The sequence below is a fragment of the Ranitomeya variabilis genome, chromosome 6 (assembly GCF_051348905.1).
Source record: "Ranitomeya variabilis isolate aRanVar5 chromosome 6, aRanVar5.hap1, whole genome shotgun sequence".
In the NCBI taxonomy this organism is placed as follows: domain Eukaryota; kingdom Metazoa; phylum Chordata; class Amphibia; order Anura; family Dendrobatidae; genus Ranitomeya; species Ranitomeya variabilis.
In genome coordinates, this window is record NC_135237.1 from 525124383 (window position 1) to 525143833 (window position 19451).

General features: G+C 43.0%; 1 protein-coding gene across 2 annotated transcripts in view; it reads right to left on the bottom strand.

Annotated features, from left to right (window-relative positions):
- Positions 1 to 19451, bottom strand: part of NUDCD1 (NudC domain containing 1) — a 172933-nt gene that overhangs the window by 115041 nt on the left and 38441 nt on the right. The window contains exons 2-3 of one of the 2 annotated variants that reach the window (XM_077271082.1): positions 12601 to 12807; positions 12363 to 12517 (exon numbers count right to left, since the gene is read on the bottom strand). In XM_077271082.1, the coding sequence (XP_077127197.1) occupies positions 12363 to 12455 (93 nt within the window). In that variant the 5' untranslated portion in view covers positions 12456 to 12517; positions 12601 to 12807. The remainder of the gene's footprint in view (positions 1 to 12362; positions 12518 to 12600; positions 12808 to 19451) is intronic. The other variant, XM_077271081.1, reaches the window with a different exon arrangement.

Genomic DNA, 19451 nt, shown 5'->3' on the forward strand with positions numbered 1-19451 from the left:
CCTGACTTTGACCTTGGCTTCACACCTTCATCACAAGCCTGTCCCACCTTGTGGATGTGTCCTCTGATACATGTTGTTCCAATGATGGTATTGACTCCTGGCCGGTTCTATAGCTGCATTTCTGCACACGTGGCCAAAGCCTTAAAACTTTCCTGAGTCAACCTCTTGGCACGGTACGGGAAGAACTGGGTCTACCAGAACAGTCAAGTTCCAAGGAGAAGGCTGGAACAGGGAGAGTCTTGGAAGTAACCTCCTTAAAGAAATCTATTGCCAGGACAGATACTTCTAAAGAAGAGCACTGTCTCTACATCAGACACCTTACAAATTATGGAGCCCCTCTGTCCAATTGGCCAAGTTGCTCGGCATGACAAAAAAACAAAAAACACCAAAGGTGCATTTAGATGGAAAAGAACATCTCGAAGATGGATCCACTTGAAATGTCTCACCCGTTGAGAGAATTTAAGGTTGAATTAACTACAAAGAAAAAAAATCTTGCACAATAAATTCTATTTTTCCACCAAGTGACTTTGAGGAGCTTTCGATGCAAGGTCAACAATTAGTTTTTCTAATATCTGAAATATAGCACACAGAAACCAAACAATATTTTATTGATAGGGTGTTAGAAGCTCTTTGCAATGATAAAAAAAAACAAGGAAAACAAAAACATTTTTTTAAGTAACGCAAGATCTGCGACAAACAGTGGAAGAGACGGTAAAAGACTGATTATCGTCTAATGACCACCAAGAGTAGAGTCACCGGGACTAGCTTACGGCACACGCTCTGCAATCTACTAGTACATTTACAGGAAAAAAAAAAAAATTTGCCGGGAGTCTGATCTCTATGACAAAATTAGAACCTGTGTTACGATAGACGGACAAGCTACAACTCCGCTGTGCGATACCGAGAGGCAGCAAAACCAAGGAGCACAAGATGGGCAAGAAAACTGCCGAGCGGAGACGAGAGCGCATCAAGTGCTGGCTTTTAAGACACTTCAGAAGCCTTACACTCGAGCACATCCTTTTTTTGCCCCTAGATACGTTACGTTTTGGCCTCCAATAATTAGAAAAACAAACATGTTATTTTGCTGCATGCCTTAAAGTGACAGCGCAACATAAAAACAGACTCCGTAACCCGCCATAGCAGATCTGTCAGTAGATATTAGAATACTTAACTTAGTGGAAATAATGAAATAAATCTCTTAGACCTGATGAGGCTGGGGTGCTTAAAAAAATTCTTCGCTTTTGCAATTTTTTTTTCCCCCTTTGCTCCAGTCCTTCTTTCAAGAGTCAGAACCTTTTTATTTAGTCTGCGTAGCTGTATCAGGGCTCGGTAATTTCACCAATAGTTGGAGTTTTGAAGGACGCCATTTATTTTACCATATGATTTACTGAAAAAATGGGGGGGGGGGGAAAAATCCAAACGCGGTAATATCAAGTGGAATAAAAAGCAATTTCTGAATTGTTTTTAGGGCTTTTTTTATGGTGTTCACTTTGTGGTTTTTCAGATCAGTGCGATTACAGCGATACCAATCTTGAAGAATGTGTTTTCCATTTTAATGGTTATATAAAAAAAAATAAAATAAAACAAATTTGGTTTATGCCTCCATTTTCTGAGACCTGCAACTGTTCTTTTATTAATTTGTTCATGAAGCTGCTCGAGGGCTTATTCCTTGCAGGGCCAGAAGGAGTTTGCCCCATTTTAGTCCTCTTTCACACTTTTCAGATCCGTTCCAATGCGTCGTTTTGGGGAAAAAAACGGATCCTGCAAATGTGCTCGCGGGATCCTGCATTTTCCCATAGACTTGTATTAGCGACGGATCGCGACAGATGGCCATCCGTCATGTTTTGGCGGACCGTCGTCTGGAAAAAACACGTTCAATGTAATGTTTTTTGTCTGCAACGACAAAAACGTGCCACATCCTACGGCGTCCGTCGTTGGCTAGAATGGAAGCCTATGGGCGCAGGATCCGTTGCTGTCTGTCAAATGATGGAATCCAGCAACAGATTCCGTTTTTTTGTTGTTTTTTTTCTCTCCACTGAGCATGCCTGGAAGGATTTCTATTCCTTTAATTTAACCCATTTTTCCTGCAGCTGCTGCATCTGTCAAAAAACAGGATCCAGTGGAACAGTTTTTTACAATCTGCACAGGATCAGTCTTTTCAACACTTTGACGGATTGTGACTGATTCTAAAAGACGGAAGTGTGAAAGAGGCCATAGAGTATATACAGTATTTTTAACTTTTCTTTTTATTGCATTTTTGTAAGCAATGAAGTTACCGAAAAAAATAGCAATTCTGAAATCTCACTTTATTCGTTTATTATACTTGTTAAACACAAATTTTTTATATATACAGTGGGGCAAAAAAGTATTTAGTCATTCAGCAATAGTGCAAGTTCCACCACTTAAAAAGATGAGAGGCGTCTGTAATTTACATCATAGGTAGACCTCAACTATGGGAGACAAACTGAGAAAAAAAAATCCAGAAAATCACATTGTCTGTTTTTTTATCATTTTATTTGCATATTATGGTGGAAAATAAGTATTTGGTCAGAAACAAAATTTCATCTCAATACTTTGTAAAATATCCTTTGTTGGCAATGACAGAGGTCAAACGTTTTCTGTAAGTCTTCACAAGGTTGCCACACACTGTTGTTGGTATGTTGGCCCATTCCTCCATGCAGATCTCCTCTAGAGCAGTGATGTTTTTGGCTTTTCGCTTGGCAACACGGACTTTCAACTCCCTCCAAAGGTTTTCTATAGGGTTGAGATCTGGAGACTGGCTAGGCCACTCCAGGACCTTGAAATGCTTTTTACGAAGCCACTCCTTCGTTGCCCTGGCGGTGTGCTTTGGATCATTTTCATGTTGAAAGACCCAGCCACGTTTCATCTTCAATGCCCTTGCTGATGGAAGGAGGTTTGCACTCAAAATCTCACGATACATGGCCCCATTCATTCTTTCATGTACCCGGATCAGTCGTCCTGGCCCCTTTGCAGAGAAACAGCCCCAAAGCATGATGTTTCCACCACCATGCTTTACAGTAGGTATGGTGTTTGATGGATGCAACTCAGTATTCTTTTTCCTCCAAACACGACAAGTTGTGTTTCTACCAAACAGTTCCAGTTTGGTTTCATCAGACCATAGGACATTCTCCCAAAACTCCTCTGGATCATCCAAATGCTCTCTAGCAAACTTCAGACGGGCCCGGACATGTACTGGCTTAAGCAGTGGGACACGTCTGGCACTGCAGGATCTGAGTCCATGGTGGTGTAGTGTGTTACTTATGGTAGGCCTTGTTACATTGGTCCCAGCTCTCTGCAGTTCATTCACTAGGTCCCCCCGCGTGGTTCTGGGATTTTTGCTCACCGTTCTTGTGATCATTCTGACCCCACGGGGTGGGATTTTGCGTGGAGCCCCAGATCGAGGGAGATTATCAGTGGTCTTGTATGTCTTCCATTTTCTAATTATTGCTCCCACTGTTGATTTCTTCACTCCAAGCTGGTTGGCTATTGCAGATTCAGTCTTCCCAGCCTGGTGCAGGGCTACAATTTTGTTTCTGGTGTCCTTTGACAGCTCTTTGGTCTTCACCATAGTGGAGTTTGGAGTCAGACTGTTTGAGGGTGTGCACAGATGTCTTTTTATACTGATAACAAGTTTAAACAGGTGCCATTACTACAGGTAATGAGGGGAGGAAAGAGGAGACTCTTAAAGAAGAAGTTACAGGTCTGTGAGAGCCAGAAATCTTGATTGTTTGTTTCTGACCAAATACTTATTTTCCACCCTAATATGCAAATAAAATGATAAAAAAACAGACAATGTGATTTTCTGGATTTTTTTTTCTCAGTTTGTCTCCCATAGTTGAGGTCTACCTATGATGTAAATTACAGACGCCTCTCATCTTTTTAAGTGGTGGGACTTGCACTATTGCTGACTGACTAAATACTTTTTTGCCCCACTGTATATATGTATATATATATATATATATATATATATATATATATATATATATATATATATATATATATATATATATATATATATATATATATATATATATATATATATATATATATATATATATGTATATGTATATGTATATATATATATATATATATATATATATATATATATATATATATATATATATATATATATATATATATATATATATATTACACATACATACACACATATATACACATATGCACATACACACACTTTTTTATTTCTTTTAGCCTCCTGGAAGATGTACTATATGCTGTTCTTCAGCATTGCCATATGTAGCAACTATCACAATCCTTAGGCCGGCGTCACACTGGCGAGTTTTACGGACGTAAGGGCGCAGAAACTACGTCTGTAAAACTCGCATTACATACGGCACAATTATTCTCAATGGGGCTGCTCCTATCAGCCGTATATTACGGTTCAGTATTATACGGCTTTCTACGGCCGTACAAAATCGCAGCATGCTGCGTTTGTCAGCGTATTGCGCTAATAATACGCCAATGAAAGTCTATGGGGGCGAGAAAAATACGGATTCCACACGGACCTGCAGTGTGACTTGCGAGAAATACGCAGCGGTGTTAGTGAAAAGTCGGTAATTCAATTGCCGGCTTTTTCCTTCTCCTTCACAAACCCGACATGATATGAGACATGGTTTACATACAGTAAACCATCTCATATCCCCCTTCTTTTTGCATATTCCACACTACTAATGTTAATAGTGTGTATGTGCAAAATTTCAGCGCTGTAGCTGCTAAAATAAAGGGTTAAATGGCGGAAAAAATTGGCGTGGGCTCCCGCGCAATTTTCTCCGCCAGAGTGGTAAAGCCAGTGACTGAGGGCAGATATTAATAGCCAGGAGAGGGTCCATGGTTATTGGCCCCCCCGTGGCTAAAAACATCTGCCCCCAGCCACCCCAGAAAAGGCACATCTGGAAGATGCGCCTATTCTGGCACTTGGCCACTCTCTTCCCACTCCCTGTAGCGGTGGGATATGGGGTAATGAAGGGTTAATGCCACCTTGCTATTGGAAGGTGACATTAAGCCAGATTAATAATGGAGAGGCGTCAATTATGACACCTATCCATTATTAATCCAATTGTAGGAAAGGGTTAAAAACACACACACACATGATTAAAAAGGATTTTAATGAAATAAACACAGCGGTTGTTGTAATAATTTATTGTTCTTGCAATCCATTTGCAAACCCTCGCTTGGCAAAATAATAAACGCACAATATACATACCTTCTGATGTCAGATCACGTCACACGATGTAATCCATCTGAAGGGGTTAACTAATATTACAGGCAGGAGCCCTGCTAAATGCAGCTGTGCTCCGTACCTGTAATTCCCCGGCGAATGAATGAAATGTAGGTCATTGACCTACATTTCCTTCAGTCGCGGTGATGCGCCCCCTGGTGGATGTCCTCATATGACCTGGAGCGTGGGAAAAAGTTCCCAGGCTGCAGTTCATGAGAACATCCAGCAGGGGCGCATCACCGCGACTCAATGTAAGTATAGATCACTGCTTTCCTTTCAGCACCCGGGGATTACAGGCACGAGCGAGTGGTTTATCGCAGCTCGTGCCTGTAATATTAGTTAACCCCTTCAGATGGATTACTTCGTGGGACGTGATCTGACATCAGAAGGTATGTATCTTGTGCGTTTATTATTTTGCCAAGCGAGGGCCTGGAAATGGATTGCGAGAACAATAAATTATTACAACAACCGCTGTGTTTATTTCATTAAAATCCTTTTTAATCATGTGTGTGTGTGTTTTTTAACCCTTTCATACAATTGGATTAATAATGGATAGGTGTCATAATTGACGCCTCTCCATTATTAATCTGGCTTAATGTCACCTTCCAATAGCAAGGTGGCATTAACCCTTCATTACCCCATATCCCACCGCTACAGGGAGTGGGAAGAGAGTGGCCAAGTGCCAGAATAGGCGCATCTTCCAGATGTGCCTTTTCTGGGGTGGCTGGGGGCAGATGTTTGTAGCCACGGGGGGGCCAATAACCATGGACCCTCTCCTGGCTATTAATATCTGCCCTCGGTCACTGGCTTTACCATTCTGGCGGAGAAAATTGCGCGGGAGCCCACGCCAAATTTTCCGCCATTTAACCCTTTATTTCAGCAGCTACAGCGCTGAAATTTTGCACATACACACTACTAACATTAGTAGTGTGGAATATGCAAAAAAAAAAGGGGATATGAGATGGTTTACTGTATGTAAACCACGTCTCATATCCTGTCGGGTTTGTGCAGGAGAAATGAAAAGCCGGCAATTGAATTACCGGCTGTTCACAGATATCGCGCTGAATGAAATATAAATACAGACTATATATATATGTGTCTCAATGACATATATATATATATATATATATATATATATATATATATATATATATATATATATATATATATATATATATATATATATATATATATATATATATATATATACACTGTATATATGTTTTAATGAACATTTGAGCACAGAAATCCATTAGATGTCGGTTTTGCAAGCCTGCGCGAAAATCTCGCAGTACGGATGCCATACGGATTACATACGGAGGATGCCATGCGCAAAATACGCTGACACACCCTGACTACGGATCACTATTTTGGGAACATTTCACCGTATTTCGGCCGTATTACGGCCGTAAAATACGGACCGTATTGTCTTACGCCGAGTGTGATGCCGGCCTTATGCTGCTCAGCTGAAGGCTGGGCTTTATTGGGTTAAGAAATGGCGGCTTCCTACGTCAAGAAGTGGATAAAATCCAACAATCAGATTGTTTGCATTTTTCTTATTGAAAGTACTTGTGGCCGATATCACAATTAGCATTTTATGAGGCCAGCACTAGCCAAACTTATAAAATGCTCATGTTGATACAAAGATTGTATAACCATTCTGACACAGACATTTTTTTTTTCATAAATACACCAGCCTCATCAAGTCGAAGAACTATTTAAGAATGAATGCAGTTTGTATTGTGACATCTGGTGATGGATAAACTTTAACATCCAAGGATAGACATTTATGGTGTATCCCACACAAATCTCTAAAGGGACTCCATGTCCTGCCTGGTGCCGCAGCTACTATGAACAGAGAGATGGCTGTGGAAGCTCACTTGCATTAAATATAATCATGGGGGGGGAGGTTTGTATAGCGTTCACCATTAACCCCTTTACCCCCAAGGGTGGTTTGCACGTTAATGACCGGGCCAATTTTTACAATTCTGACCACTGTCCATTTATGAGGTTATAACTCTGGAACGCTTCAACGGATCCGGGTGATTCTGACCTTGTTTTCTCGGGATATATTGTACTTCACGATAGTGGTAAAATTTATTTGATATTACCTGCATTTATTTGTGAAAAAAATAAAAAATAAAAAAATGGAAATTTGGAGAAAATTTTTGAAATTTCACAATTCTGCAACTTTGAATTTTTATGCCCTTAAATCACAGAGATGTCACACAAAATACTTAATAAGTAACATTTCCCACATGTCTACTTTACATCAGCACAATTTTGGAACCAAAATTTTTTTTTGTTAGGGAGTTATAAGGGTTAAAAGTTGACCAGCGATTTCTCATTTTTAAACACCATTTTTTTTTTAGAGACCACATCTCATTTGAAGTCATTTTGAGGGATCTATACGAAAGAAAATACCAAAGTATGACACCATTCTAAAAACTGCACCCCTCAAGGTGCTCAAAATCACATTCAAGAAGTTTATTAACCCTTCAGGTGTTTCACAGGAATTATTGAAATTTTTTAAAAAAAAGAATGAACATTTAACTTTTTTTTCACAAAAAATTTACTTCAGCTCCAATTTGATTTATTTTCCCAAGGGTAACAGGATAAATTGGACACCAAAAGTTGTTGTGCAATTTGTCCTGAGTACACCAATACCCCATATGTGGGGGGAACCACTGTTTGGGCGCACGTCGTGGCTTGGAAGGGAGGGAGCACCATTTGACTTTTTGAACGCAAGATTGGCTGGAATCAATGGTGGTGCCATGTTGCGTTTGGAGACCCCTGATGTGCCCAAACAGTGGAAACCCCTCAATTCTAACTTCAACACTAACCCCAACACACCCCTAACCTTAATCCCGGCGCATGGGAGAGCTCGGAAGGGAAGGAGCGCCGTTTGACTTTTCACTACAAAATTGACAGGAATTGAGATGGGACGCCATGTTGCGTTTGGAGAGCCCCTGATGTGCCTAAACAGTAGAAACCCCCCACAAGTGACACCATTTTGGAAAGTAGACCCCCTAAAGAACTCATCTAGATGTGTTGTGAGAGCTTTGACCCACCAAGTGCTTCACAGAAATTTATAATGTAGACCCATGAAAATAAAAAATCATTTTTTCACAAAAATTATTTTTTAGCCCCCTCTTTTGTATTTTCCCAAGGGTAACATGGACAACAACTTTTGGGGTCCAATTTGTCCTGAGTACGCCGATACCCCATATGTGGGGGGTAACCACCATTTGGGCGCATGGCAGAGCTCGGAAGGGAAGTAGTGAAATTTTGGAATGCAGACTTAGATGGATTGGTCTGTGGGCGTCACGTTGCATTTGCAGAGCCCCTGATGTACCTAAACAGTAGAAACCCCCACAAGTGACCCCATTTTGCAAACTAGACCCCCAAGGAACTTATCTAGATGTGTAGTGAGAACTTTGAACCCTCAAGTGTTTCACTACAGCTTATAACACAGAGCCGTGAAAATAAAATCTTTTCCACAAAAAATATTTTTTAGCCCCCAGTTTTGTATTTTCCCAAGGGTAACAGGAGAAATTGGACCCCAAAAGTTGTTGTCCAATTTGTCCCGAGTACGCCGATACCCCATATGTTAGGGTAAACCCGTTTGGGCGCACGGCAGAGCTCAGAAGGGAAGGAGCACTGTTTTACTTTTTTAACGCAGAATTTTAACGCAGAATTGGCTGGAATTGAGATCGGACACCATGTCGCGTTTGGAGAGCCCCTGATGTGCCTAAACAGTGGAAACCCTCGAATTCCAACTCCAACCCTAACCCCCAACACACCCCTAACCCTAATCCCAACCTTAACCCTAACCTTAACCACACCCCTAACCCAAACATGCCCCTAACCCTAATTCCAACCACACCCCTAACCCTAATCCCAACCCTAACCACACCCCCAAGTCCAACACACTCCTAACCCCAACCATAACCCTAACCACACCCCTGACACACCTCTAACCCTAATCCCAACCCTAACCATAACCACACCCCTAACCCAAACATGTCCCTAACCCTAATCCCAACCACACCCCTAACCCCAACACACCCCTAACTCTAATCTTAACCCTAATCCCCATCGCAAATGTAATCCAAACCCTAACTTTAGCCCCAACCCTAATCCTAACGGGAAAATGGAAATACATTTTTTTTTGTTTTTCCCTAACTAAGGGGTGATGAAGGGGGGTTTGATTTACTATTTACCGTATTTTTCGGACTATAAGACGCACCGGACCATAAGGCGCACCCCAAATTTAGGGTGAAAATTGCAGAAAAAGAGATTTTTTATAAGATGGGGTCCGTCTTATTGTCCGAATTTACAGTATCTTACCTGAGGGCTGGCGGTGGCAGAGCAGGGTCACAGGAGGCATGGTGTCGGCAGAGGTGGGGTGATGCGGTACGGCGTGCACCTGAGCAGGGTCCCTTCCTGCTTAGGTGGGCAATGCCACGGCCTGGTGTCCATGGGAGGGTTGCAGCAGTGGTTACCGGCAGAGGTGCTGGGAGGAGGAGGTGCTGGGATGAGGAGGTGCTGGGATGAGGAGGTGCTGGGATGAGGAGGTGCTGGGATGAGGAGGTGCTGGGATGAGGAGGTGCTGGGATGAGGAGGTCCTGGGATGAGGAGGTGCTGGGATGAGGAGGCGCAGTGAGAGGTATGGCGTCAGAGGGGTCCCTTTCCCCGGTGAGGTGATGCAGCAGCCCGGTAAGCAGCAGAGCCGGGTGAATACTGTTGTCAGCGGTGGTGGCGGCCATCTTCCCGAGGCCGCGGGTGCGCAGATGAAGCGCTCTGCTTCCCGGGGCTTCAGGAAAATGGCCGCGGGATGCCGCGCGTGCGCAGATGGAGATCGCGGCGGCCATTTTCCTGAAGCCACGAACTTCAGGAAAATGGCCGCCGCGATCCCCATCTGCGCACGTGCGGCATCCCGCGGCCATTTTCCTGAAACCCCGGGAAGCAGAGCGCTCCATCTGCGCATGCGCGGCCTCCGGAAGATGGCCGCCACCACCGCTAACAGGATTCACCCGGCTCTGCTGCTTACCGGGCTGCTGCATCACCTCACCGGGGAAAGGGACCCCGATGACTGCGCCTCCTCATCCCCGCACGTCTGCCGCCGCACCTCTGCCACCACACCTCTGCCACCGTACCTCTGCCACCGTACCTCTGCTGCCACGGTAAGCCTGCATTGCGACTATTAGACGCACCCCCCATTTTCCCCCCTTTTTTGGGGGAGGAAAAGTGCGTCTTGTAGTCCGAAAAATACGGTATAGCGGGTTTTTTAGTGGTTTTTATGCTTGGCAGCTGTCACACACTAAAAGACACTTTTTATTGCAAAAAATGATTTTTGCATCTCCACATTTTGAGAGCTATAAATTTTCCATATTGTGGTCCACAGAGTCATGAGAGGTCTTGTTTCGGGCATGTGACATTTTTGATCACTTTTTATACTGATTTTTGTGAGGCAGAATGACCAAAAGCCAGCTATTCATGACCTTTTTTTTTTTTTTTTTTTGGGGGGGGGGGGTTATACCGTTCCACGTTTGGTAAAATTGATAAAGCAGTTTTATTTTTCGGGTCAGTACGATACCTCATAATTTTTTCATGTTTTGGCGCTTTTATACAATAAAAACTATTTTATATAAAAAAATAATTATTTTTGCATCGCTTTATTATGTATGGCGGCTCGTTTTTGTGGGACGAAATGATGTCTTTTTGATCGGCGTTAAGATAAAGCGTTGTTTTTTGCGGAATTCACTGAAGGGGTTAACTAGTGGGACAGTTTTATAGGTCGGGTCGTTACGGACGCGGTGATACTAAATATGTGTACTTTTATTGTTTTTTTTTATTTAGATAAAGAAATGTATTTATTGGAAAAATATCTTTTTTTGTTTATTTAGTAATATTTTTTTAACTTTTTTTTTTTTTTTTAACTTTTTACTTTGTCCCAGGGGGGACCTGACTATATAATGTCAGATCGCTGATCTGACAATTTGCAGAGCACTGTGTTAGATAAGTGATCTGACAGGCAGAGCAGGCGCTTGCAAGCCACCTCCCTGCAGGACCCGGAAGGAGCCCAGCGGACATTTTGGATCCGGGGCCTGCAGGGAGGAGACGCTCGGAGCAACACGATCACATTGCGTTGTTCCAAGGGTCTCAGGGAAGCACGCAAGGCTTTATTGCAGTGCTCCTGGGGTTAATGCGCCAGGAGTGGTCCGTGACCGCTCCTGGCACATAGTGCCGGATGTCAGCTGTAATAATCAGCTGACACCAGGTGGCGATCGGCCGCACTGCTCCCCCCGTGAGCGCGGCCGCTCGCCTATGACGTACTATCCCGTCCCTGGGAATGAAGTCCCAGGTCACCTCGACGGGATAGTACGTCATATGGCAGAAAGGGGTTAATATGATTAGAAAACTATAAGAACTATATTGTCTGGCAGGGATGGGCAATTAATTTTCACAAGAGGCCAGATTAGATACCGTGATTGTTTGTGGAGGGTTGAATAAATAAGCTGAAATTATTTCTACTCAATAGTACTATTCTTTTAAATTAATATTTTATGATTTAATATTGAGCAGTATTAAGTCTGCTGACTAGTTACTACTACTATAACATATTATGATAGGGCTTATTGCATTACCCGAAACAACTAACCAAAACCATATCCTGTTGGGGTTTTTTACGTTTATAAATAATGACGAGTGAATGTGCTGGGATAAGGTGTTACCCGCCATGCTCGTGTGATAACCAAGTGTCTTCGGCGTGCTCGAAAAATGTGTTTGGGATCATGTGCCGGGAAAGAGCCTGCATCAAAGTCAGGGAGCCGGCATATGACATAACGTCATACATTGGTAAGGGGGTAAAAGGGAATCCGTCAGCAGGTTTTTGCTATGTAATCTGACAGCAGCGTGATGTAGGGGCAGAGACCCTGATTCCAGTGATGTCTCACTGATACATTTAGATTACAGTAATCTTACTCTGGGGGGTGCTCATTAATTTAACGGTGATAACATATAATCCAGGGGAGGAAACGATTTGAAGTCGGACCTTACACTACTAACACAAACGATGTAAAGGTTGTATCATCCCTACCAGTGTCACATGGATGGTCATGACTCTGCCAAGCTGATCCACATAGAAGACGCTATCAGGGCACCACGGGTCACAGTGCAGGTAATTATACATGCCGTAGGCGCGCACGTGGTCCAGCGTGTACTGATCCTCCCGGAGCTTCACTTCCGCCACAACTGGAACATAAGAAGAGACATATTTTTTTTAATCCATTTATTTTTATATAGTATTTTTTTTTTTTTTTTTTTTTTAATCTTGCCTGGAAACTTAGTAAATTATCTTTCTAATGGATTTTCCAACCGTTCAATCCTCCGCGGCAGCAGGAGACGAGGCGCTGGATTATATTATGTACCAGGGTGAGCGACAGATTCACATACACTCAAGTCAGGAATACAAATTGGAAGGCAGAATCATTTTAGCAATTCATCTCATTAACCTTTTATCTTCCCAGGGTCCAGAAATGTACCTAATAATAAACCATAATAAGGTCAACTGGACAAATCTTACAGAAGAAGTTAACTCCAACTTATATTATAACTACTATGTTTGTGGCTTTTCATACAGAACATAAAATATTTTAATTCTAAACACTAGTTACCAGATCTCCCAGAGAGTCTGACATTTCCAATTTTGCCTAGTTTTCCCATTTATTTTTTTTTTCCAGCTTTACCGAGTAGACTGAGACAGAATCATCAGAGTCATCTCATCATTATTAGAGGACAAGTGAATAGAAAGGACTCTATATCAAGAAAGAAGTGATAAAATTAAATGAGAGATATTTGTACAATCTGGTTTTTCGGTCAACAGGACTTTTCCCCAAAATAAACGGTCTAGTAACAGTCAAGCAAACATCATAGGGGTTAACACTCTCCAATTTACAGCTTGTGAACTGCTGAGGTTCAGGGTGATAGGAGCCCAAAGATGTTGGATGAAAGTCATTGAACTAGCCGATTGGCAGGACAGGCCAACCATCTGATGTAAATGGGGGCTTTCCAACGCTTTAGGGGGGTGTAGGACCAGTCTCTTGGAATTTCAATGGCCATTGCTTTGGCTTTAGGGTAGATAAGTTTCTAGCAGAGGAGTCTCTCCTCTCTCCCCATTGAAAATTCATTAAAGCCTGTGAACTTATTTATTTTTCTTAACAGTTTGCCAGTCTATGGTTGACTTTAATCTCTGTATTGTACTCTAGCCAGGGCAGTGGGGGGAGGCTCCTGCTGCAGCCAGTCGCAAAACAGTGAGGACGAGAGTTGACCTTTTCAGCTACATATACGAACCGTATAAAAGATTGTTTCGCTGTAATCGTACTGACCTCGAGAACATTAGCAGAATTGGGCTTTTTTTTTTGCTTTGTTTTCTAAAATATTACCCCATTTGGATTTTTTCTGCAAAAATAAAAAAAAAGCCGAATCTCAAAAAGGGTCAAAGGGACACTGTCAGCAAGTAAACAGGGCTCTGAACTACTATAATGTGTGGCTAGATAAAGAGACACAGATTCTTATCTCTGAAGTCAAGGTCATATACGCTGCAAAATAATTGTGAACGAGTGTTAAACGCCGGTTTCACGATTATCCTGCTGAGGACACGGGCTGCTAAACGAGCAAAACGTTCATTCATCGGGTGAAATGATCTTTTACGCAGCATAGAAGAAACGTTCTCGGTGGTGCGTCGTCCTGTGTAAGCAGGACTCGCGCTGCCGAGAAACATGGCAGCCTATGGGCGCTGAGCGATCTTTTACCGAGGGCTCAGTGCGCATTGTTTCCTTTGTCTGACTGTGTAAACAGGTATTAAAATGACCGCCAAAGAGAAGAACTACATTGTCAGCTGAAGAGAAACCCAGATCCTAAGAGCTATCTCCGTACTATCATTACTTACTACGTTAGGGACGTTTTTTATGGTGATTTGGGATATTTTATTCAATTTAGATGCATTTGATCACTGGGGTACTGGGAAGTGCAGCTGAGCACCATCAACTTAAGAATCTGTGGAGGTCTGGTGGATCAGACTAAACCAGCCTGATGGTACATATGGTGGGGTTCTTCACTGCACATGTGTACCCAGCGCAAACATCACATATATAGACTGGACGCAAGACATTGGACTGCACATTGCAAATATCGGATTGGAAATATGGGAAACAAGAAAATTCTCCCCGATTATTGAGAGGAAACATTACGGTTGGCTTCACACATTCAAGTTTTATGGTCTGCGAATGGACCAAGATTTCCAACCCAGCTGATGGTCTTCGAATCTGAACTCAACTGCCCTGTCTATGCCCAAAGGCTGCTGAACTTGGGTCAGGAGAACCATGGAGCGCGATACAAGTACATATGAGGTCGTAATTCAGCCTGATGTTCTCCACCAGCGCTTGTGTTCCTCCTACATGTAACAGTTATACACACGAGATCAAAATTGTTGCTACCCCTTGTTTAATGACAGAAAAACCCACAATGGTCACAGAAATAACTTGAATCTGGCAAAAGTAATAATAAATAAAAGATCTATGAAAATGAACAAATGAAAGTCAGACGTTGCTTTTCAACCATGCTTCCACAGAATAAAAAAAAATAAAACTCATGAAATACAGTGGGGCAAAAAAGTATATAGTCAGTCAGCAATAGTGCAAGTTCCACCACTTAAAAAGATGAGAGGCGTCTGTAATTTACATCATAGGTAGACCTCAACTATGGGAGACAAACTGAGGGAAAAAAAATCCAGAAAATCACATTGTCTGTTTTTTTATCATTTTATTTGCATATTATGGTGGAAAATAAGTATTTGGTCAGAAACAAAATTTCATCTCAATACTTTGTAATATATCCTTTGTTGGCAATGACAGAGGTCAAACGTTTTCTGTAAGTCTTCACAAGGTTGCCACACACTGTTGTTGGTATGTTGGCCCATTCCTCCATGCAGATCTCCTCTAGAGCAGTGATGTTTTTGGCTTTTCACTTGGCAACACGGACTTTCAACTCCCTCCAAAGGTTTTCTATAGGGTTGAGATCTGGAGACTGGCTAGGCCACTCCAGGACCTTGAAATGCTTCTTACGAAGCCACTCCTTCGTTGCCCTGGCGGTGTGCTTTAAATCATTGTCATGTTGAAAGACCCAGCCACGTTTCATCTTCAATGCCCTTGCTGATGGAAGGAGGTTTGCACTCAAAATCTCACGATACATGGCCCCATTCATTCTTTCATGTACCCAGATCAGTCGTCCTGGCCCCTTTGCAGAGAAACAGCCCCAAAGCATGATGTTTCCACCACCATGCTTTACAGTAGGTATGGTGTTGGATGGATGCAACTCAGTATTCTTTTTCCTCCAAACACGACAAGTTGTGTTTCTACCAAACAGTTCCAGTTTGGTTTCATCAGACCATAGGACATTCTCCCAAAACTCCTCTGGATCATCCAAATGCTCTCTAGCAAACTTCAGACGGGCCCGGACATGTACTGGCTTAAGCAGTGGGACACGTCTGGCACTGCAGGATCTGAGTCCATGGTGGCGTAGTGTGTTACTTATGGTAGGCCTTGTTACATTGGTCCCAGCTCTCTGCAGTTCATTCACTAGGTCTCCTCGCGTGGTTCTGGGATTTTTGCTCACCGTTCTTGTGATCATTCTGACCCCACGGGGTGGGATTTTGCGTGGAGCCCCAGATCGAGGGAGATTATCAGTGGTCTTGAATGTCTTCCATTTTCTAATTATTGCTCCCACTGTTGATTTCTTCACTCCAAGCTGGTTGGCTATTGCAGATTCAGTCTTCCCAGCCTGGTGCAGGGCTACAATTTTGTTTCTGGTGTCCTTTGACAGCTCTTTGGTCTTCACCATAGTGGAGTTTGGAGTCAGACTGTTTGAGGGTGTGCACAGGTGTCTTTTTATACTGATAACAAGTTTAAACAGGTGCCATTACTACAGGTAATGAGTGGAGGAAAGAGGAGACTCTTAAAGAAGAAGTTACAGGTCTGTGAGAGCCAGAAATCTTGATTGTTTGTTTCTGACCAAATACCGTATATACTCGAGTATAAGCCGAGATTTTCAGCCCAAATTTTTGGGCTGAAAGTGCCCCTCTCGGCTTATACTCGAGTCATGATCGGTGGTGGGGTCGGCGGGTGAGGACTGTCATATACTCACCTAGTCCCGGCGTTCCTGTCGCTCCCCCTGCCTGTCACACTGTCTTCGGTGCCGCAGCCTCTTCCCCTGAGCGGTCACGTGGGACCGCTCATTAGAGAAATGAATAGGCTGCTCCACCTCCCATAGGGGCGGAGCCGCATAATTCATTTCTCTAATCAGCGGTGCCGGTGACCGCTGACAGAGGAAGAGGCTGCGGCACCGAAGACAGGCAGGGGGAAGGAGCGGGACGCCGGGAGCAGGTAAGTATCGCATATTCACCTGTCCTCGTTCCACACGCCGGGCGTCGCGCCATCTTCCCGGCGTCTCTCCGCTCTGACTGTTCAGGCAGAGGGCGCGATGACGCATATAGTGTGCGCGCTGCCCTCTGCCTGATCAGTCAGTGCAGAGAGACGCCGGGAAGATGGCGCCGAGGAGCTGCAAGCAAGACAGGTGAGTATGTTTTTTTTTTTTTTTTTATTGCAGCAGCAGCTATGGGGCAATAATGGACGGTGCAGAGCACTATATGGCACAGCTATGGGGCAATGGTGCAGAGCACTATATGGCACAGCTATGGGGCAACGGTGCAGAGCACTATATATATGGCACAGCTATGGGGCAACGGTGCAGAGCATTGTATATATGGCACAGCTATGGGGCAACGGTGCAGAGCATTGTATATATGGCACAGCTATGGGGCAATGGTGCAGAGCACTGTATTGCACAGCTATGGGGCAACGGTGCACAGCACTATATGGCACAGCTATGGGGCAATGGTGCAGAGCATTATATATATGGCACAGCTATGGGGCAACGGTGCAGAGCATTGTATATATGGCACAGCTATGGGGCAACGGTGCAGAGCATTGTATATATGGCACAGCTATGGGGCAACGGTGCAGAGCACTGTATGGCACAGCTATGGGGCAACGGTGCAGAGCACTATATGGCACAGCTATGGGGCAATGGTGCAGAGCATTATATATATGGCACAGCTATGGGGCAACGGTGCAGAGCATTGTATATATGGCACAGCTTTATGTGGAGTATCTATGGGGCCATAATGAACGGTGCAGAGCATTATATGTGGCACAGCTTTATGTGGAGCATCTATGGGGCCATAATGAACGGTGCAGAGCATTATATGTGGCACAGCTTTATGTGGAGCATCTATGGGGCCATAATGAATGGTATGGAGTGTCTATTTTTAATTTTGAAATTCACCGGTACCTGCTGCATTTTCCACCCTAGGCTTATACTCGAGTCAATAAGTTTTCCCAGTTTTTTGTGGCAAAATTAGGGGGGTCGGCTTATACTCGGGTCGGCTTATACTCGAGTATATACGGTACTTATTTTCCACCATAATATGCAAATAAAATGATAAAAAAACAGACAATGTGATTTTCTGGATTTTTATTTTCTCAGTTTGTCTCCCATAGTTGAGGTCTACCTATGATGTAAATTACAGACGCCTCTCATCTTTTTAAGTGGTGGAACTTGCACTATTGCTGACTGACTAAATACTTTTTTGCCCCACTGTAGACCTGGACAGAAATGATGGTACCCCTGAAAATAATGTGACAAAAGGGACATGTTAAATCATGGTGTGTCCACTAACTAGCATCACAGGTGTCTACAATCTCGGAATCAGTGAGTGGCCTGTAGGGCTACAGATACTCACTGTGCTGTTTGGTGACATGGTGTGTATCACACTCAACATGGACCAGAGGAAGTGAAGGAAAGAGTTGTTTCAGGTGATTAGAAAGAAGACTATAGACAAACATGTTAAAGGTAAAAGTTATAAGACCATCTCCAAGCAGTTTGATGTTCCTGTGACTACAGTTGCACATATTATTCAGAAATGTAAGATCCATGGGACTGTAGCCAATCTCCCTGGACGTGGCCGCAGGAGGAAAATTGATGACAAATCAAAGAGACGGATAATACGAATGGTAACAAAAGAGCCCAGAAAAATGTCTAAACAGATTAAAGGTGAACTTCAAGTTCAAGGAACATCAGTGTCAGATCGCACCATCCGTTATTGTATGAGCCAAAGTGGACTTCATGGGAGATGAACAAGGAGGGCAACATTATTGAAAAAAAAAAAAATCATAAAAAAAGCCAGATTGGAATTTGCCAAACTACACATTGTCAAGCAACAAAGCTTCTGGGAGAATGTCCTATGGACAGATGAGACAAAAATTGAACTTTGGCAAGGCACATTAACTATGTTCACAGACTGAAAAACGTATCAAGAAAAGAACACTGTCCCTACTGTGAAACATGGAGGAGGCTTTGTTATGTTCTGGGGCTGCTTTGCTGTATCTGGCACAGGGTGTCTAGAATCTGTGCATGGTACAATTAAATCTCAAGACTATCAAGGGATTCAAGAGAGAAATGTGCTGCCCAGTGTCAGAAAGCTTGGTCTCAGTCGCAGGTCATGGGTCTTGCTACAGGATAATGACCCAAAACACTGCTAAAAACATTGAACTATTCTGAAGTGGCCTTCTATGGGCCCTAACCTAAATCCTATTGAGCATCTTTGGAAAGAGCTGAAACATGCCGTCTGGAAAAAGCAACCTTCAAACAAGAGACAACTAGAGCAGTTTGCTCTTGAGAAGTGGGCCAAAATACCTGTCGAGAGGTGCAGAAGTCTCATTGACAGTTACAGGAATCGTTTGATTGCAGTGATTGCCTCAAAAGGTTGTGCAACAAAATATTAAGTTAAGGCTACCATCATTTCTGTCCAGGCCTATTTCATGACTTATTTTTTTAATTCTGTGGAAGCATGGTTGAAAAGCAATGTCTGACTTTAATTTGTTCATTTTCATAGATCTGTTATTTATTATTACTTTCGTCAGGTTGTTTCTGTGACCATTGTGGGTTTTGTGTCATTAAACGAGGGGTACCGACAATTTTGACCACGTGTGTAGATGTGTTGTTCCAGTTATTCCTAAAAATAAACTAACACCACGGTGTGATCACTTTTTGCTAATGATGTGTCCATCTA